We start from the raw sequence: 22,767 nt of genomic DNA, 5'->3' as shown, positions 1-22,767 counted from the left end.
GGCTTGGTCAGAGGATTGAATTCCAGATGATTGGATAGAGCTCTCATAGTACCTATCTATGAAAAGGGAAACAAAATTGAATGCAAGAATTAAATAGAAATTTCCCAATGAGTGGTAAGAATTATGCAGATATATTTCAGAAATGGCTAAAAAAAATTATGGAAGGGAAGAAAACAAGCTAGATTCAGGCTAAATAGCTGTCATCAGGATCAAATTTTTATTTTAAGACAAACAGTGGAGAAATCATCATGGGAATATAAAAAGGATCTATATTTAATTACTAACTATTATAATAATGGAATTAACTCATGTAAATTATTCTTTATTCGTAGAATTTTCACCTAAGTATCACAGGCATCATCAGTACAGGTACAAGGCTAATTAAACAATAACTGTTATATTCACAAAGCGCCACCTAAGTAGCTAATGGAACGGCTATACAAAGAAACATGTGAAATATTACTTCACTCCCCCCTAACCTAAACAGATCCGATGATCTATGTCTTTCCCCCTTGTGGGAGATAGTACTTTATAAAGCAGCAAATCTTTCCTAACATATGATTGTATACACATATATATATTTAGAAAAAAAATAATAAATAAATAAATAATAATAATTAAATTTAACCTTAGCAACTTAGGTGGCACTTTGTGAATATAACAGTTATTGTTTAATTAGCCTTGTACCTGTACTGATGATGCCTGTGATACTCAGGTGAAAATTCTACGAATAAAGAATAATTTATGTGAGTTAATTCCGTTATTATAATAGTTAGTAATAATATGTCTACTTACGGTATTTCCTTACTGAAACTTAGATCTATGTTTAAGTTTTGCAGATATGGAAAAGGCATATGACAAAGTGCCAAGAGAAAAGCTATTCTAAATACTACAGTTATATGGTGTAAAAGGACATTATATTGAGCAAAAAATAATCTCTCTTTGAGCTGTAAGTCAGCTATTAGAATTGAAAGAAGTACAGAAAGATGATTTCATGTTAAATCAAGCATGAGACAGGGGTGAAAAATACTTGATCAAAGACTGGAAACCACAAATATGAGAGATTTGAAAAAGATAAGGGGAGCAAAGAGATGGCATCAATGGCAGTATCACATTAAAAATGAGGGTATTAGGAAAGAATGTGACATGGTTAGCATTCAGGAATTTTTTTTTTTTTTTGAAAGTTTAGTAGTAAACCTATAGTACATTATTTGTATTGTGGGTGGGCTAAGGTTTTTTCCCCCATTTTTATCAATTTTATATTTATTTGTATTTTTTTTTTTATTTAGCAGAGCTAATCTCAGGCAGTATGGTCACTTAAAGAGAAAGGAAGAGGAAAGGTTAGAAAAACAAGTGTTCCTTGTTTTTCGAAGGCCTGGATGGATTAATCCAGTAAAAACTACCTTAGAAGAGAGAAATATAAGATCTGATAATATTGGAGTCTTGACAGATAACATTATTAATTTGGAGGGAACTGTTGATAGGAAGTTAGTAATGATGTGGCTTTTCATGTACTGTGCGACCACAGAAGCTAGAGCCGTCACTGGCAGATTGCTAGAAGCATCAATTTATGTTGAATGGAAGAAAAGAATAAGGTGACATACGAATTCGTTACCAACATGTGAAATCACATCCTTTGTTTGTAAAATTTTCAAACTGCTGTACAAGCAAAATAGTTGCCCCTTTAAAAACTAGTATTTTCATAAAAGAAAAGCTAATTTTCTGATGTATAATAATAAACACTCATCCCACGAAACACACCGATTACCCTATTATCGGAATGGATTTGCCTTCTTCTTCTGCCATGCACAGAAGCGTCGAGGGGTCTTGCATCTGTGATCGCACAGTAGTACTATCATAATATCCTGTAATCCCTCACTCAGGGTATAATGAAGGAATTGATGATATTCTCTGGATTGAAATGAAATATTCTATTATGAAAGAAAACATTCTTCATGGAACATACATTTATTTATTTATTTGTGGCACATTAAATCAATATTGCACCATAGACAAAACAGTATTCAATATACAATTGACCCACACAATGGTGAACTTGCAACAGAAAAGCATTTTATGATAGAAGTTTGCTATATCAGATATCCTGCTAGATGAAGATGAAGTTTTCAGGAATTTTCAGTGGTTGGTTATAATCAGCAAGTTCATTATAACTGCATTCACTGAAGTGTGGCTGTGCATGAAACTATTACCAAATACAGATAATTACTATTTTAAACAAATTAACAAATCTAAAACTGTTAATGGTTATTAATGATTTTGACAAACTTAAATAGCTAAATGAAAGGAATTGCAAACTAACCTTATGTAGTGATCCTGGCACAGTGATAAATCTGAAAACCATATATATTGGAATGATTGCAACTGAAACTCCTGCAATACACCATCCCAAATAAATAGCCCAGTCTGGATATGTATACTTGTCAAATGTGACTGGTGAATGATCAACAATATACATGACTAGAATTATCTGGAATAAATCAATAATGTTTTACTAGTTCATATTAAAGCTACTAAAGAAAACAATTCTTTACACTATTTAATTTCATTAACTTTTATCATGGATTTCACATATAATTACTGAATTTTAATATTAAACTGAGAAGGGGTAGAACACTAATGTAACTTTATACTTATAGTGTAAGTATTACCTCAAAAAAAAAAAAAATGCTATTGTTCCTGCATTATTTGAAGCCTTTCTTTGTTGCAAAACATATATTATTATTATTATTTCGTGACACCTACAAGGAGTCCAAAGACTCATCGAGGGAGGGTACTTACTCAACAACTCTCTATCTCCACCCCTTCCATCATCTACACCAATGCCATCTACTGCCCACCACCACCACTAGTACTTTTATATATATATACAGGGTGTTCGGGATAAATTTGACAGTTTCGTAAGGAAAAAGAAAATCTTCTTTGTATCTATTAAATTTAATGAATTGACAAAAAAACATTACAGGCAGAGTTAATTACAATACTATCAACAAGATTTACTCAAAATAACCACCATTAGCATCGATCACAGCTTCAATTCTGCTTCGGAACCTCGAACAAGCTGATGCTACAGTCTCCCTGGGAAGGGCCGCAAAAACTGTTTTAATTTTATCCATTAACTGGGCTTTTGTATTACTGGAAGTGCGATTGGTGTCTTTTTCAACTGCGCCCCATACAAAATAATCCATGGGGTTAAGGTCTGGGGAGTTTGGAGGCCAAACATTTGGACTGGTGAAGTCGTAGAAATTTTCAGACAACCATTTTTGACTTTTCCCAGAGGTGTGGCAAGGGGCCGAATCCTGCTGCCATACATACCGCCTACCATTGGCTACCCTTGTTATCCAGGGCTTGACTACAGTTAGCAACTCCACGAACAAAGCCCGAATTCCAATGCCAGGGTTCTTCAACACCTGTTCCTGCAGATTTGCGAGGAATTCTGCTGTACGAACGCAATCAGATCGTCTGCTAGGGATCTTTCTTCTTGCTACATCCTCGTAGTCACCATTGCAAGTCTCTAGTTCATGCCTGATTGTTTTTACTGTATTCAGGGAGCATTGGGCAGCAGTCGTAATATCCTTATTTTGATGGCAGGCACGAATCATCATGATACAAGTTATTCTCTTCCATGATTCAGGTGGGTTCCAGCTATCCATCCTTTCTGACATCTTGTATATGAATGAAGAAGGGTCCAAACTTTTAAATGAAGAGAAGTGTGTGTTAATACATGTAACTTATGGAAAAATATAATTAATTATAAATATGTCAAATTTATCCCGAACACCCTGTATATATATATTTTTTTGTCTGTAAATTGCACGTGTCCTGAAGGCCAATTTGTCTGTATGCAGGATGAAAAACCTGAGATTCCAGGAGAAAAAACCCTGCAACCTCCGTATGAGATTGGCTAACTCGCCTTCAATTGAAAAAACCCATATAAAGATTCCTTCCATGATTATGAGAATCGAACTTAGGCCTTTTCCAATTGAAAGGCGTAATGTACTATCGTTCTTCCAATTGCGCTATGGAGGCTAATATATATTAGCCTTCGCAGTGAATATATATACTAGTCAAGTGAAATTTAAGGTCATTAAATAATTCAATTATGAAGATATTACACATCAGTTCACAGGAAGAAGAAAACAAATCCTCACAGTTAGAACTTGTTATGCTAATGGTGGTGTTGGTCAGTAGATGGCATTGGTGTAGAGAGATGGTAGTTGCAGTTCGCTGTAGTTGGTGGATTAAGTGGTGGAGACGGAGAGCTATAAAGCAGGTATCCTCCCTCAATGAGTCTTTGGACTCCTTGGAGGTGTAACATAATAATAAATATATAACCACTGAAGAAAGAAGAAAACAAATCCTCACAGTTAGAACTTGTTATGCTAATGGTGGTGGTGGTCAGTAGATGGCATTGGTATAGATGAGATGGTAGTTGCAGTTCATTGTAGTTGGTGGATTAAGTGGTGGAGATGGAGAGCTATAAAGCAGGTATCCTCCCTCAATGAGTCTTTGGACTCCTTGGAAGTATAACATAATAAGAAATATATAACCACTTCTTTATGTGCATAAATTCTTGCAAAAAATTATTTACAATCTTGCATTTGTCAAGAATGCTTGTTGTCACTTGCAATTATATTGACTAAAACAAAACAGCTAAAAATTTAAATTTTGAGGCCATAATAACCAGCATCGTTGAAAAAAAAATGAGTAAGATTAAGTAAATCTGTTAACTCTTGCAAGTTGTAACATGTAAAAGATTTAATAAATATATTTTTGTATATTTGCATCTATAAATTATTTTTATTTTTCCATCCAAAAATGTGATATGAACCTATGCACACTGAGAAGAAAATGTGTTTTTTAGTCCACAAAATCTCTAGGCATATTCTTCCTCCTTTTTTTTTTTTATCCCCAGAACAGGCAAACTGTCCTTGTGAATACACACATTGACAGACATAGAGCCAACCACCTTATCCTTGAGACAGTCGCGGTTGTGAAGTTCACAGCTAAACAATCTCAATGGTTTGTGAAAAGCTTAAGACAAGACATATTCCCTCCCTTCCCCACCCCAAGAAATTTGGGGCAATGCACTCACATCTTGCACAGGACCCTTCAAAATATGGAGCTGGTTCTGACTAAGTATATGTTATGCATTCATATGAAATTATAGAGTAACTGATGTGTTGTGTCAGAAAAAGTGATGAGTCATCCCTTTTTCCCACCCAACGTTACATTACCTCAGAAGGAGGGGATAAGGACATGCTTATGCCTCCTGATGGGAAATGTACCGAATAATGTCCCAGGAAAATGTAAATAACCAGATGTGTAAATTCTAAACATTGTTAAGATAGCCCATAAGTTTATTAAGATAGTAATTGTGAATGAATTAAAGTAGAAAGTTATGTAATATTAACAAGTAAATATGTATAAGCTAAGTACAAGTTTTAAGACGTGAAGACAGTTCGTAGCCACGGCGTCCAATCGGCTGCTGCCGTATGCGTGACGACACCGCCGAGTGAGGGAGCGGTTTCAGAGTATAAAAGTTTTGGTGGGAGTTCGAATCGCTCTCTTATCTCTAACCTCTTATCGCTTGTGTCTCGTCTCTGAGGTTCGTCGGCACCAAGTGTCCCGTAGGAGAGCTATGCAGAGCTTGCCGCCACGTGTAGCAAGAATCTCCCCTTGCTATGCATGTTACATCGGTCAAAGCTGCAACTACAATGTGTTCAAACACATTAGGAGAAAGAGCCGCTGATGAAATCCACGTCAGCGTACAGGTCTGTGCATGAGTGTTTTCGGTTCGTGTAGAACAAAGGAACAAAGCCTGCCATCAGAGGAGGTAAAGTGAACAGATCAGAATACCTAGTCAAAGCAAGAACGGTAAGCGAAGATTTTCTTATATTAATGTAGGATTAAAGTATCTGTGGAGTGAAGAAACAGAGGTTAAGAACACACACTATTTATGTGTCGTGCCATAAGAACAGTCTGCAACTTGGACACTTGTGTCTACTGTTAAGAAGAAAACATATTAGGCTCCAGCCGAACAGGAGGTCGAGCTCCGGACTGTTTAAGTGATTTAAGAAAAGCAATGTCATATGATCAGAAAGTAGTTAAATGTTAACAGATATTTTGGGCGAGAGAATTAAGTAGAAATAAGTACTATTGTCCTAGAGAATTACATGTCAGATTTATTGAACTGTCTAGTATTTATGTGTAATATTTCATGTATGATATTATCAGGTAACTTAATTGTGAGAGTCTGAGGATAGATATATGTACAGAAGTGAGGAATTTATGCCCAGTAAGAGATCATAGTGCAGAAGTTTAAATGTGTTTAATTAAGTAAGGGGAACCCAGACTCTTTAAGGTTAAGAATTTAAATAACATGTATACTTGTCTTTGTGAAATAATAAATGTGTTTCTTTTTACATAATCAACTGAGTTTGTCATATCTTCTGCGGATTTGAATTACCATTTGGAAAATTTCGTACCTTGCATTTAAAGGGGGAACCAATAGTGATATGAGAATAGGGACCACGACTGCATATATCTTGATCCCTACAATTTTCCTTAAGTATTTTAGATAGTGTATCAGAATTTAGTTGCCGGCTGGCGCAGTCTTAAATCTATACAAATTTGTCGGCAACCAAAGTCTGAGAAAAAGAGATACAAAATTTAATGTTAAAAGTTAAGGTAAAGTCAAAGACAATTAAAGACATTAAAGATAAAAACAAGAAAACGGGGACATAACAGATGGTTATGATTCAGATATGCCACATATATTTTGAAAAGAAAAAAAAAATTTTGAAAGATAGATAAATCTGGAAACCAATTTTAAGATATAATTAGATGCACTGTTTCTCCATTTCCCCAGTTACAGGAATATAATACCACTGTCTATGCTATTGTTCCATTGTGAATATAATAAAATGAATTTGGAAGGTTTAAAAAAAATGATAATACAACATGATGAAATCAGTTTGTAAAGTTATATCTGTTATATAATACTGCTCAACTTCAAGGATGTTTCATAACAGCAACAGAGACAATGTACGAAATTTACAGATTAAATTTAAGAACCACACTTCTTTTCAGTCAGCAAATATAAAAAAACTGTCATCTTTTACTTTAATACACTGAAACAAATAATAAAACTGTTTTTCTTAGCTAAAAAAGCTATCCATACATGAAGAATTCTGACTGGCTGAAGCAAGTGCACCATGCACATACATCCAGGAGTAGTGCAACTCATAACAATGGCTGAAATTTTGTTTTGATTTTGCAGACTGAAATGGTTTTGAGAACATTAAAAGTAAGTGAGCACGGCAACCAATAGATTTACCTGAAGGAGTTTCTTTCAAACAATGAACTGTCAGAAGATATAAATCTATTTATGAAAGAAAGCTATGTTCTTTCATAAATAGATTATGATTCTCTTGTCTTATTTCTTGGAATTAAGATGAATGTAATAAATGAAATTTGTTTATGATTTGGGAAAAACTAATATTCTTTTAAGGTAAATAAGTTCAGATATCAGAAGAAAACTAATACTCATATGAACTTTTAGCTGAAAGAATTCAAAATTACTAAAAATTAATACACAAAATGTAATTAGCATGTCAACATTGCAATTTTGATTTCTGAAAAACTAAAGGGTGATAGACAGTTTTAAGCTCATATTCATCACAATATAGTAAAATCATTCAATCACTCACTCACTTACCTATTTTTAGTCAGGACAAAACAAACATTTTCAATATTTGAACTGAACTTCTTGAGTGGAAATCAAAACAAAAAGCTGAGATAGAAATCCTTATTATATTTTCATGCTAAGTTTTGTTAATCTTGAAAAAATATATACAAAGTGCCATGGAAAACTGAGTGAATGTCAAGACTTTATAGTTCAAGTTATTTTGAATTATGGCCAAAGCAAATAAGGATATGAGCTCAGTATATTATGGCTGTTAACAGCATGTATTGTTATGGGCTGTTTTGAGGAAGAAAAAACCCTGCCCTGCAACCCTCATAAGAACCTGGCTGACTCACTTCAGTATTACACACACACAAACAGTAGAATCCGCTTATTGTGAATAAATATTATCAATTGGCTATTGTTATCAAAATCAGTCGGTCTCAAAACACACCATTTAAAATAAATTAAAAATAATCCTTTTATTATAATCAAAGTTCCAGTTATTGTTATCAAAATCCTTGAATGTTTTAGCCTTTTGAGTCTCCAAATTCTAAGAAATAAGGGTTAATCAAGAGGAAATTTGACAAAGAACATTTGTCAAAACTTAACTTTTTTTGTTAATCTTCCTTTATTCTTCCATACATCATATCTTCCAGGCAAATGCAGGTGGGTGATCTTAATCTTCCATAAAACTTAAATCTTCCAGGCAAATGCAAGGGGGTATAAATACAGTCTAATTGTGATTTTTGAGTTTATTTTCATGCTTCTCTTTTAGCATTATGGTAGAAGCAAGTAAAAAATGTAAAGATGTATCTTTTCAAGAAAAGTAAAGAATTTTGGAGTGCTATGATAAGTTGTCCAAAATGAGTCAAAGTGGCATGGCCGTACACTTAAAAATTTCACAACCACTCTTGTGCAAGATCTTAAAAAAAACAGATCAAACATTGAAACTCCAGCTCTTACTAATGAGAACATGGATTGGAAGAGAACCCGATCTGGAAAGGATATTCAAGTTGAATCAGCATTAAAAATTTGGTTTAGTAATGTTTGTGAAAAGAATGCTTCAATTAATGGGCAAAGAAAATTTCACCACCACTGATGTTTAACAGGTGGAAAAAGCGAGAGAATATTGTGTACAAGCATATTCATGGTGAAGAAAAAAGTGCTGATGTGTGGATTAAGACCAAGTGGCCAAAAATTATTGCTGAATATTCTCCCAAGGATATTTACAATGCAAACAAAACAGGACTCTATTTTTGTGCAATGCCTGAGCATAATTATTTCTTTAAAAATGAAAGTATTAAAGTATTTAAATCTTCAAAAGAGCAAGTGACAGTTCTTTGTTGTGCTAATATGAAAGGTAAGGATCGAGAGCTCCTAGTGATTGGAAAAAATAAAAATCCTCTATGTTTTAAAGGTGTTAAAAGTTTGCCTGTTGACTATTTATCGTTAAAGAAAATCAAATTAAACCACACCCAACTCAACATCACCACACTTGAAGATTGGTAGTGTCAATATAAGAAGCCTGAATATGGTAAAAGCAAGTAAAAAATGTAAAGATTTATCTTTTCAAGAAAAGTAAAGAATTTTGGAGTGCTATGATAAGTTGCCCAAAATGAGTCGGAGTGGCGTGGCCATACACTTAAAAATTTCACAACCACTCTTGTGCAAGATCTTAAAAAAACATCAAACATTGAAACTCCAGCTCTTACTAATGAGAACCCGATCTGGAAAGGATATGCAAAGAAATGGAGCTAGCTGAAGAATTAGATTAGTACCAGATCGACATAATAGGGGTGACTGAAACAAAAAAGACAAAAATTGGTAAGATTTTTCTGAGCAATAAATACAAAATGTTATATTCAGGCAATGACAATCAGGAAAAAGAAGGAGTAGCTATAGTATTCAACACTAAATACGAGGCAAATCTTGAATGGCAGGCAGTCTCAAGTAGAGTGATGTGCGGAAATATCAGAATAGGGAACTGGACAATGAGACTTATTTGTGCCTATGGTCCCACAGTAGGTTCTACAAAGGTAGAAGTGGAGGAATTTTTTGAGGCTTTAGAGGAAAGCGACTGACACAACAAAAAACGTCAAGTTGGCCCTTGTTGGAGATCTAATTAGCAGAGTAGGAAATGGTTGTCAGACATACAAAAATATTTTAGGAAAATTTGGAGAAAAGAGCAAAGCTAATAATAATAGCAAATACTGTTGGATTTCTGCTCAGGACATGGACTGGTTATTACTAACACAATATTCCAACATAAAAATGTGCACAAATTCACATGGAGAGAAGATGCCAGGAATAAGAAAAGTCTCACTGATTATGTTATTCTTGATAGTGATGTTTTCTCCCTGGTACAGGACACTAGAGTGTACAGAGGATTTAAAATTGGAAGTGATCACCATTTAGTCTTGAGCAGGATAAAATTGAATTTCATATTGAAAAAAAAAGAAAAGAAAAAAAAAAGAAGATATAAGAAAGTTTTAAAGAAAAGAAAAGTTGAACAGCTCTCAGATGTGAACTGTAGACTAAAATATACAAACATTATTCAAGAAAAAATTACAGAGTTTGAGAACAGGAACCATACCTTGGAGATTCAGTGGCAAGCCCTGAAGAAAACACTTATTGATTCAGCCACAGAGGCATGTGGTGAGGTTGTCTGCAAGGATAAAAAAAATCAGAACTCCATGGTGGACACAGAAAGTTAAAGAAGCAGCGAAGGAAAAGAAGAAAGCATATCAAAAGTTCCTGGCAAATAACTCAGCTTGTGCTCTTAGAGAATACAGAGACAAAAGTAAGAAAGCTAAACAATGTGTAAAACTGGCTAAGCAAAAGTCATGGGAGGACTTTGGTAAAAATATAGAAAATAAATATCAAGAAAGTGACAATATATTCTGGAGGTTGTTGAAGAAGTTCAGAAATGGAGGAAAGAGTGCTGTAAACGGAATTAGAAATGATAAAGGTGACATTGAAAACAGGAGAAAAAGATATACACCCTCTGTCCAAAAAGAAACTGAACATTTTCGTAGAAAATAAAACACAGGCCAATTATAATTATTCAGAATATTTATTTCAATCAATATACTCTCCCTCAGCTTCGATATAGCATTTGGCACAGTCAATTAATTCGTTAAATGAGTTTTTTTATATCGGTTTTTGGTATACTGTTGATGGTCATGGTTACTGCCTCTTGAACGTTTTCAATGGTGTCATATCGCTTTCCTTTCATTGGCAAATGAAGTCGGGAGAAGAGAAAGAAGTCACAGGATTCTAAATCAGGTGAATACGGCGAGTGATCCAGCACACAAACTTGGTTTTTGCTCAATTGTCTCACAATGTTCAAACGATGAGATGGTGCATTTTCGAGCAAAAGTGACCAGCTGCCTGCATCACAATATTTATGCTGTACGTGATGAATTCTTGCTATCAATCGCTTCAAAACTTTGAGATAAAACTCACTATTGACCATTTGGCCAGGCGGAACAAATTCTTTATGGATAATGCCCTTGGAATCGTAGAAACAGATCAGCATTTTCTTTACTTTTGACTTCTCCAAGCGACTTTTTTTCGGATACCCCTCTTCTGGTGGTCTCCATTTAGCACTCTGGCGCTTTGTTTCGGGCTCATACTCAAAACACCACATTTCATCACCAGTAACGATCATTTCAAGGAAGTTTGAGTCCTTATGAGTGGTTTTAATGAGGTCTTTACAGTGTTCAATTCGAAACATTTTTATATCGTCGGTCAACTTGTGGGGAACAAATCGCGAGTTCAATTTACGAAGGCCCAAACTCTCGGACCTTCGCAAAATGTTGTGCACAGTTGATTTTGGAATCCTCAATTCATCTTCAAACAATCACACAGACGATTTAGGGTTTTCTTTGATGAAATCAAGCACTTTTTAGATGTTAATTTCACTCAGTCCAGTTTTTGGACAGCCCAGCTTTTCATCATCCTCAAGCATCTCATGACCACTTTGAAATTGCTTAAACTGCTACTAAACTTGGGTACAGTATAAGCATTCATCACCATATGCTTTTTGAAGCATTTGATGTGTTTCAGTACTTTTACCAAGTTTAACACAAAAGTCAATCACAGCTCTCTGTTTGAAAGTCATGTTCCGACTGTTTGTCATAACACACTGTCACTCCTGGCACTATAATGAAACTCAGCTTCTAATGAAACAAATGTCATAAACAGTTGACACAACACTAATAAAAGCTGTCACTTTCGACAACAAAAAGATACAACAAGTGGCGCCACTAGTTTCTTCTATTTTCGAAAATTTTGATTTCTTTTTGGATAGAGGGTGTACTTGAAGTATGGAGAATTACTTCGAAAAATTGCTAAACGAAACAAGCAGTGATGACAGCACAGTGGTAAAAAACACTGACGAGGCATGCAGTCATGACATATCCATACTGGAAGTAGAAAAAGCCATCAAAAGCCTGAAATGTGGAAAGACTGCAGGAATAGATGATATTTGACCAGAAATGCTCAAGTATGGAGGTATAAAAGTCTTATAGTGGCTGCATTGCATAGTTCAGAAGGCCTGGACAGAGGGACGAATTCTGGATGATTGGAGTAGAGCTCTCATAGTATCCATATATAAAAACGGAAATAAAACTGAATGTGAGAATTAGGTATTTCCCTACTGAGTGTTCCTGGCAAGATCTATGCAAGTATACTTGAGAAATGGTTGAGAAGGATTGTGGAAGAAAAGCTTGGTGAAGAACAAGCTGGATTCAGGCCAAATAGAGGCTGTCAGGATCAGATTTTCACTGTATGACAAATAATTGAGAAATCATGGAAATATAACCAAGATCTGTACTTAAGTTTTGTAGATCTGGAAAAGGCATATGACAAAGTGCCAAGAGAGAAGCTATTCAAAACGCTATGATTACATGGTGTTAATGGGCATTATATCAAGCAATACTTAGTCTTTATTTGAGTTGTCAGCAGTTAGAATTGAATTAAGTATAGGAAGATGGTTTAATGTTAAATCTGGTGTTAGACAAGGCTGTACATTATCCCATCTGTTATTCATTATCTATATGGATCACATTATGAAGGAGAGCGGCATTAAACGTGATATCAAAATTGGAGATGTTCATCTCAGCTCCTTAATTTATGCAGACGATGTTATACTTCTAAATAAATCCACTACAAGTCTGCAAGATTCCCTGACTAAATTGAATAAATGTTGTAATAGATATGGTATAAAGGTCAGCATTAAAAAGACAAAGAGACATTGAAAATAGGCAGAAACATTGAAAATATCAACTGCATTGTGATTGGATACCTATAGGACAAGTAAAACATTTCAGCTACTTAGGCACAATTTTTAGTGAAGATGGTAAATTGAATATGGAAATAGACAACATAATCAACAAAGCTAGTATAGGAAGTTGCCTGAATAAATTTATATGGAATGAGAGAGAAATTAGTTAAAACACTAAATTAGGTGTATACAAGACAGTGTTCAAAGCAATTTTAACTTATGGATCTGGGTCAGAAGTAAACACTTGACCAAAGACTAGAGACTGCAGATATAAGAGTCTTGAGAAAGATTAGGGGCATGAACAGATGGCATCAAGCAATATCATATTAAAAACAAGGACATTAGGAAAGTATTTGACATTGTCTGCATTAGCAGAGCTAATCTCAGGTGGTATGGTCACTTAAACAGAATGGGAGAGGAAAGATTAGCAAAACAAGTGTTCTCTGCCAAGTTGGCAGGAAAAAGACCCAGAGGAAGGCCAAGGTGTAGGTGGATTGATGCAGTAAAAGTGACTTAGACGATAGAAATATAAGATCTAATAATGTTGGAGTCCTGACAGGTAAGAGACTGATTTGGAGGAAAACTGTAGATAGGAAGTTAGTAATAATGTAAATTTTTCATGTAGTACTATCATATCCTGTACAATATATTGCCTTACACCCCTTGAGGGTACATGGCAGGAATTTGATGATGATGAGAACATCAAAGTAATTTTCTTGCCTTTGAACACTATATCATTAATTGAACCATATGACCAAGGCATCATACAAGCTTTTAAAGTTTATTATCACAAGGAAGTTCATGCGAGAATTATAGCTGAACTTGATTATATAAAAGACCAATCTGAAGCAATTGCAATTTGCAAAAAAGATTTCCCTTCTTGATGCACTGCATTTGGTAGCAATGTCATGGAAGCAAGTCTCAGAGAAGACTATTGAAAACTATTTCCAAAAAGTGGATTTTTTAAGACAAACCCTGAAACTCCTTCCAAAGAATTTGAATATCTTACAAATGAAATTTTTGATAAAACTCCAGACAGTATGTCAAAAGAAGAATTTGAAAATTGGTTGGATATGATAACAACATTGAAGTGGTGACTACAATGACGTGCTGAAAATATGTCAAGTTGCTATTGATGAGAACTTTAAACTAATAGAATAAAGTGAACCTACTACAAGTATAGAAGAACAAATTTTAGAAGCTCCTCCAACCAATACCCAGATGCAAGAAGCATCTATGTTGCATGGCACGGTGTGCAACATAGAGAGACAAACTTCTAAAAGGCATTATGAGTATGAGCAATTTATTCATGAACTAATATATTCAAAGACATGACAGACAACACTAGATAAGTTGTTTATAACAATAAATTGAACAAATGATGCAATTTTTTTATATTCTTTGCTTAATGTTATCAGCCGGTTATTATCGAAAAGCAACTGTTTCAAAGTGATCACAATAAGCGAGGTCTACTGTATACATATATATTTTAAATAAAGGTTCTTCACATTCTAGATGAGACTGTGTGCACAGAGAATGGTTGGCGAATACAATATATTGCCTGAGAGTGCAGAAGTGGAAACAGTGAATAAGTTTAAGACAGAACATGGAGGTACCTGTTAATAATAATATTCATAAAATGGATTTTTAATCTTTTCATGCATTTTTAGCATTTATTTTCAGCAAATCTCAATGCAACTTATGACATTTACACAAAACATTCAGAACAGAAGGATCATAATGTTCCTTCTATTTACCAACCGATACTTTTTCACTGCATTGTAAAGTTTTTTTTTGGAAAGCTTCGATTTAAACTTATATTCAAAGATTCCAAAAATTATTCATAGAACTCCTAATAGAAAGCAGTTGCTGAAAAATCCTTTTTCCATAATGCCGAAACTAATTTTACTTTTACCCATAAGATAAAACTAGTTCAGTGCATAACAAAACAATGAGCTACCAAAATTCATTAAATTATATGTCTGATTTGAAATAAGGCAAACTGCCATGCTTCTATGCATGAAGTATAATCCAAACAAAATTTTATTTAAAATTTTTATGTACAAACATTTTTCTCACCATCAAAATAGCTGGAGTTGAAAATTTCCAAGAAAAGCGCCACCACCAATTCACCTTTTTGTTTAGCATGAATTCAATATCACGAACAAAATTATTTATACCTAAAAATAAATAAAAAAATAATTGATTTCCAACTAAAAAACAATGACAATTTATGAAAACTTATACGTTAATATTAATAAATAAATTAAAACCAATATTATGGAATAGGTGGAACTGTTAATTGCATATGTTTGCTGGTTGGCTTCATCTGCCTTGCAAGGTTAAAATTTCCAGGAGGGAAAAATGTCATCTTTTCATGAGATCAGCTAACTCATCCGTAGGTGAACTGTCCTCAAAAGGTTTCTTGAATCCCAGTATGACTCAAATCCAGGTTTTTTCAACCAAAGGAGAATATATGTCATGAAGCAACAAAATCAATTAGTAAAACTTGAAGCTTTAGTAAGCTGAGATCCTAGTACTTTTAGAAGATCTATTTATTTCAATATATGAATACTACATAGTCTCTCTCCCCTCCATTTTTATTTTTTAGTTAGCTGTTTCCTAATGAATAAAAGATATTCAAATAATAATGGAAGAATCAGTAAGGGATCTAAAGCATTAAAGAAAGAATCTAATATCAAATAAGTTATTTTTAATACATAAAACATCTTATATAATAATTTACTTTACAGTTTTTATTAATGGGATTTTGTTTTAATGGATGTGCATTATTACTCAGTCAGTATTAAATTTAAGAATCTATAAAGAGTGGAAGAACTATTCCTCTTGCTTTCAGATGTAACATTTTTCTCTAGGATGGAGTCTTGCAAAGAAAACAAAATGCATAGCAGATAGGAATTCCAATGGCATAACAGAACAATGGTGACTACAATGTTATTGTAAGGTGAATTTAACATGAAAGCTTTTGTTTTGAAGAGAGACAGATTTTTGGAAGGAAAGTAAGACTAGTGAGAAAATGTGTCTGAAGTGAGTACTAGACTAGACAAGCAGAATGACAGAAGAGCTGTGTTACTGACAAAAAGTGGGAAAATGTAAGTATATCAGCAAGATTGTATTATTATTATTATTACGGGCAACTCCAGGGAGTCATTGGACTCATCGAGGGAGGCCCCAAATCATATTCATCACAACTATTTGACACTCATACAGTATCTATCATACCTCGCCTTAAACTCATTCACTGTCACAGCATCCACCACAGACTCAGGGAGCGCATTCCACTCATTCACTACTCTAAAAGTAAAGAACCCAGCTCTAACACCTTTACTAACCACACTTTTGCCCAGTTTCCATGGATGTCCCCTAGTCCTCCCACAACCAGCCCTGTTCTCAAAAATATCTTCTGAATTAATTTTATAGAAACCCTTCAGTAATTTGAATGTCTCAATCATATCTCCCCTCCTCTGCCTATCAACCAATTTTTGCAACCCACAAATCCTCAACCTGTTCTCATACGGTTCATTCCACAGACTTGCTATCATCTTGGTCACTCGCCTCTGGATCCTCTCCACCTCCTCCCCATCAAGAAGAAACCTAGGTGACCAAATCTGAGCACAGTAGTCTAGATGGGGTCTTATCAAGGCTCGATACAGAGGAACAATAACCTGCTTGTCATCGTATTCTTCAGCAACCAAGTGATTTGATGAGCTGTTTTGGTCACTTTTGCAATGTGTCCCCTAAATTTCAATTCCTTATCTACCAACACTCCTAAATCTCGTGCCTCATCAATTTCCTGGAGCACGGTTCCACCAATGCAGTAAACTGCCGCCAATCTTTTCACCCCAAAATGCATAACCTTACATTTTGCCACATTAAACTGACATCCATTCTCCTTAGCCCAGACCTCCAATCTATCCAAATCATCCTGCAAAATTTTGACGTCATCTGCATTCACTATTGCCCTACCCAACTTCGCATCATCTGCAAACAAATGAACTGTTCCTCTCAGATCATTTCCTATATCATTTATGAACAAATTAAACAGCAGTGGTCCAAGAACAGATCCTTGTGGCACACCACTAGTCACAGGCCGTCTTGTGGACTCTACTCCCGAGTAAACCACTCTCTGATATCTCTCCGTCAACCACCCTCCTATCCATCTCACCAACCCTATGTCCATTCCCATATGCTGCAATTTACTGATTAGAATTCCATGTGGAATCCTGTCAAAGGCCTTGGCAAGGTCCAGTAGAATCACCGTAAACCCATTACCCTTATCCAGTTCAGCCGTCACTGTGTTATAATACGTGAGCAAGTTACTGAGGCATGACCTACCCTTCACAAAACCATGCTGTCCCCGATACAGTATCCCATTTTCTTCTATCCAATCTTGTATTTTCCTCTTGACTATTTTCTCTAAGACCTTGACAATGATTCCTGATATGCTAATCGGTCGGTAATTTACTACAGCAGTCTTGGAACCACCTTTATGCAGTGGAACTATTTTCCCCTCTTTCCACCCGCTCGGGACTAACCCAGACCCGAGATTCAAATTAAACAAAATGGTCAAGGGTACTGACAATTCTTTAGCTGCTTCTCGTACAACACGAGCTGGTATACCATCCAATCCCACAGATGTATTGACATTGAGGTTATGCAATAGACTACTCACCTCCACTTCATTAACCACAATTCCCGTATAATCTACTGGTTTATTCGTTTCTGCAATGTCACCACCTGGATGATATACTTTTGCAAAGTGCTCACTCAGTAACTCAACTATCTCAACTGATTCAGTTACCTCCCTACCATCGGCATTCTTTAAAATCAATCTGCCATGTACATTTTTCCTTTTACTTGCTACATATCTAAAAAACTGTTTAGGATTCTCTTTAGCCTGCATGGCCAATGTTCTTTCGTAATCCTTTTTTGCTTTTCTTACCACACTCGTCACCCTTCTGGCCTGCGCTTTATACCGTTCATGTGCCATGTGCCTGCCGGTCACCCTTCTCCTTAAATTCCCTCCATAGTTGTTTCTTTTTTTGCAACTCAAGCTTAATGGTGTTATTCATCCATTTAACCCCTACTTGATTTATTATTCGGACTCTAGGTATACAGTCAGCCATTGCTTCATGCAAGCACTTCTTAACTACCTCCCATGCACTATCAACTTCTAGTCCTTGCAGTTTTACATGCCATGGCACTGAACCAATCAAACTCCTAAGCTTGTCATACTTTCCAGCCCGATAATTCCACATGTACCCTGTCTTAATTGAAGTTTATAATATTTATATATTTATATATTTTTAATATTTATAAATCATTTATAATAATTTCAATTATTATAAATGAAATTACAGTGGTAAAAGTGTCCAAAGGTATGAATGATAACATGAAAGAAACAGTGGAAGATTAGGAGAACAATAGAATTCGGATGAGAGATACAGCACATGTGTGGAATCTTTCACAAGACAAAGTATCAATTTGAACAAATCAAGAAAAGTCTAGCAAGTAGTACACCAGGGATGAGAAAGAAATAGACGTAATGTGAAGGTAAAAAAGACAAGAGAATGAAAAAGGGATATTTGTTGAGAGTGATGAAAATGTACTTCTCCAGCACAAAGATTAGTGTAGTTAATGTAGGTTAATGAAGATTAGGGAAGTTAGTGTAGCTGTTGGTTTGAAAAGGAGAAAGTGAAAGAGTTGATTGTTTTGTCAGGTTCGAATGACCTGAAAGGTAACATGTATGATATGAAAGAAAAGAACTGCATGAAAAAAGAGAAAGAGAAGAATGAGAGAGAGAATAAAGATTGTGAGTCTGCTCCCACAGAGGGAGGTTCAGAAGATGGGTCATGATTGCAAATGAGTAAATGCATAAGTTATGCAGGAGGAATGGTGTGTGGTTTGTGGATGTGCAGAGTGAATTTGATGACAGTAAGGCTTATATATAACTGATGGATGCTACACTTGGATGGATTTGAAGTTAGGGATCTAGAAAAAAATCTTTGCTCAATAAGTTCAGAAGTACAGAGTCAGCAAAACTAGAGCTATTCAGAGGAGTGCACATGCAGGCACCTTTAGAGTGAGTGAGCATGAAAACAATAAAAAATGTTGAATGTGGCTCCTCAGGTCCAAATTTGAATGGGATATCCAGTGCATGATATGGTTGTGGAGCTAGGGAGATACAATTTATATATACTAATGCAAGAAAGGTATTAGTATACTAGTAAAGCATATGTTATACTACTATACATTAGTTTAGTATAGGCATTAGTGTGACTGGTTGATGAAAGATGATGATAGCAGAAGAAATGCATTTTATTATTAACACATGATGCCTCCAAGAAGGGTACTCACACCACACAACACACCATCTGCAAGACTTAATCCTCCATCTACATAACCATGCCATCTGCTGCCAACTAATACCATTTTTTATGTTAACTGCATGTATTCTCTGGCCAACTTGCCTTATGCAAGGTGAAAAACCTGTTTTCAGGGAAAAAAAGGTTTTTTCCTGAAAATACCAGAGTTCGATTCTTATCCTAATGAGAGGAATCTTCCTTCCCTATGAAATTGGCTAACTCACCTTCAGTTGAAAAAACCCATATAAAGATTCCTCTCATTAGGATAAGAATCGAATCGAACTCTGGTATTTTTCAACTGCAGGGAGTATTTTCCTGTTGTTCTTCCAATCATGTAACAGAGACACCTAAGGCTGCAAGACAGGTAAACTCCTAAGATAAAATATATAGTCAGTTGTTGCAGTAGACTAGGGAGTGTAGAAGAAGATGTGGACAATAGGAATTGGCAAATTAGTAGAAGAAATTCCGATTGGGGAATTATTATTGGGGGATTTCAACTATGGGAAATAAACTGGAAGGAGGAAAAGTCATGTGACGGGAAGGAAATAAAATCTATACAGCTGTTAAGAGATAATTACTCGAAAGAGCATGTGATGGAGGAGATTGGGGATTTGAGACTGCTGAATATGACAGCATCAGAGGATGTGTTCATAACCAATAGAGCCAGCCATATTGCCTCCAGTTAGGCAAAGTGATCATGCATTATTGACCTGGAAAGTTATCTCATGTACCTATATTAAAGCAGACTATGGCAAACTTAGAATGCAGCTTCTAAGAAGCTGCCTTCTAAGACTTAAAATAGATTTATGCATAATCTCTGTTTCACTAACAGGATAATTTGTTTTGGCATCTCTCTCTCTCTGTAAAAAGAGTTAATTTTTGTTCTTTAAGCCAAGTGTTTAAGATGATTTTAAAATGCATTATTACAAAATCAGTTATACAAAGCTTTTTTTTTTCTGTGAAAAGAGATAGCATGAACCATAGCTAACAAAATTTTCAACATTAGTAGATTTAGGAAATATTCTAAATTTAGCTTGAGAGATTACGTTTATTAATGTCTTTTGCTTATGTTCAGTAAATGTTGAGAAGGAAAAAATTAGATGAAACAGATAAGCTCTTGGTTCCCCTCATCATTGCTATGCTATGAAGATATTCTGATTCTTCAAAACAGACTTCCTGCATGTATCTTGCTTGAAATGTATTAACCATTGGATATAAAATTTTAGTAGGATAAAATTAATATATCAGTAACTTCCAGAAAGACTCTGTAGTTCACTTGATAATTATGCTCTTTAGTTGGAATGACTGGGTTTAAGTTCTGTCCAGACAAATAACCTTTGCAATGCTTTTTTTTTTCAAACAAAGGTGACCTAGCTAGTCTCGTATGGATGTCATAAGGTTTTTCATCCTAAAAAACATACAAACTAGCTGAAAATACATGTAACTGATGGACATAACTGGCAATGTAGATGGGAGTAACGCCACCCTACTGACACATTAATTAGGTTTACATAAAGATAAGTTATTTTGCAGTGAAAGGACAGTGAATCTAAAATGTTAAAAAATGAAGTGAAGGAAATTTCCATTTAAACAATATATGCCAAAATGTGCTTCAGTAATTCAGTAAAAGTTTAGACATGAATTTTTCAATGCCATTCACGAAATTCAAAATAAAAGTATATTTATTTTTCTATTAACAAATTTGTGTTAAATATCACAACAATAGTGATAATCAGAATATCACGAGACGTAAATTTATATTAACACAGCACACACACATACACATATATGAAGTCAATTTAAATACTTACCATATATCCAGCTAATGACGAGAGATTCAATAATACAAATGAAAATCACAGTTAAAGTTGCGCTATACCAATCTAACATTGTCAATATATAAATGCCACCCTATAATTAAAAAAAAAAAAAAAAAAAAAAGGAAAAATATGAACAGGAATTCATATAAACAAAATAACTGTGCAACCAAAAAATCTATTAAGAAAAATGCTATATAATTTATTATTATTACCATTCAGGACCTCACTGGAGTCTCAGACAACACAAAGTCTATCATACCACTCCTTATGCCCATTCACCACCCTAACAGGCAAGGCATTCTATGGTCCAACACTCTCCACACAATAAAGATACTTCTCACCCTTACTACTTACAACCTCCTTTTGCACTTTTCAAGAATGACCTCTTGTCCCTGTTTCTTCCATCTTGTTCTTCTATTATGAAAAGTTTCCCCAGTGTCATTCTTGTAAATATCTCTCAACAATTTAAATGTCTCAATCATGTCACCCGTACATCTTCTATCCACCAAACTTGGTAGTTTGAATGACCTCAGTCTATCCTCATAAATAACATTATACAGTCCTAATGTTATTTTTGTTATCTACTTCTGTACCCTCTCTAATGGTTAATTTATCCTCTTCAAATCTCAATAACCAGATTTGAGCACAATAATCCTGATGTGGTCTGATCAGGGTTTTATACTGTTGGATTCTAATTATGTAGAAAATAGAATAAATATTATTTGATTCAGAATCCAACATGAATTTCCATTACAAAGGCTGCGTTGTAAATATTATTTATTGTAAATAACGTAAATGTAATTTGATATCATATAACTACCTTAATTATATCAATTATTTAATTATTTAATCAAAGAAATGTGTTAATGGTAAATAGATTCTGTATTAATTATTGTTAAGCTATTTTATTTATTGTTATGTCAATATTATAGAAACTTATATTTGCAATATTAACTACGCATTTATTGAAAAGCAAATATTCTAATTATTCATATTTGTGTATAAAGCTTAACGTTATGTAATCACTCATGTAGTAGTAGAGCGTTGTATTACATTAGCGAAATGTTTGCGTTTAGTTTGTTGTCATGGAGACGCATGAGTAAACAACACGGGTCGAAGAGAACGTGGCATTCGAACGGGGGGGAAAAAGAAGTGAAAGTATATAGAAAAGAGAGAATTGAGATTTTATGAGTAAGAGAGAGAGGAGACAGTTTTGCGGAACCAGTAGGAAGGTAGCATACAAGCAAAGAAGTGGAAGTAAATTATAAATTCTTTAGGGCAGAAATTCATGAGAATAGTGTTCGGAAGTGAACCAAAACGTAGTGAATCATAAAGTTTAATATTATAAGTGAAATCAGCTGTTGTTGTGAGGAAGAGTTGATGCCGTAATCAGATAACAAAGAACTGGACATTCAATGGGAAATTCTGATTAATTCCAGTTAATCTAAGATTACGACTTAATTATATGTTGCCCTGGGAAAAAGGCTATATTGATTAGTTGGAGAAAAATAAACAAGAAAGGATATCAGTGCCTTATAGCTGTTGTTTAGAATAGTGAAGTGCGAT

General features: G+C 34.7%; 1 protein-coding gene across 2 annotated transcripts in view; it reads right to left on the bottom strand.

The window, feature by feature from the left end:
• Positions 1–22,767, bottom strand: part of LOC150106890 (sodium-dependent proline transporter-like) — a 196,563-nt gene that overhangs the window by 5,066 nt on the left and 168,730 nt on the right. For both annotated transcript variants that reach the window (XM_090392797.1, XM_090392796.1), the window contains 3 exons: positions 21,193–21,292; positions 15,075–15,175; positions 2,321–2,488 (listed from right to left, as the gene is read on the bottom strand). In XM_090392797.1, coding sequence (XP_090248923.1) covers positions 2,321–2,488; positions 15,075–15,175; positions 21,193–21,292 — 369 coding nt within the window. The remainder of the gene's footprint in view (positions 1–2,320; positions 2,489–15,074; positions 15,176–21,192; positions 21,293–22,767) is intronic.

Source organism: Typopeltis vanoorti, chromosome 5 (assembly GCF_054136105.1).
Source record: "Typopeltis vanoorti isolate ZY-2024b chromosome 5, IOZ_Tvanoo_1.0, whole genome shotgun sequence".
Taxonomy (NCBI): Eukaryota; Metazoa; Arthropoda; class Arachnida; order Uropygi; family Thelyphonidae; genus Typopeltis; species Typopeltis vanoorti.
This window is presented reverse-complemented; position numbering and strand designations above follow the sequence as displayed.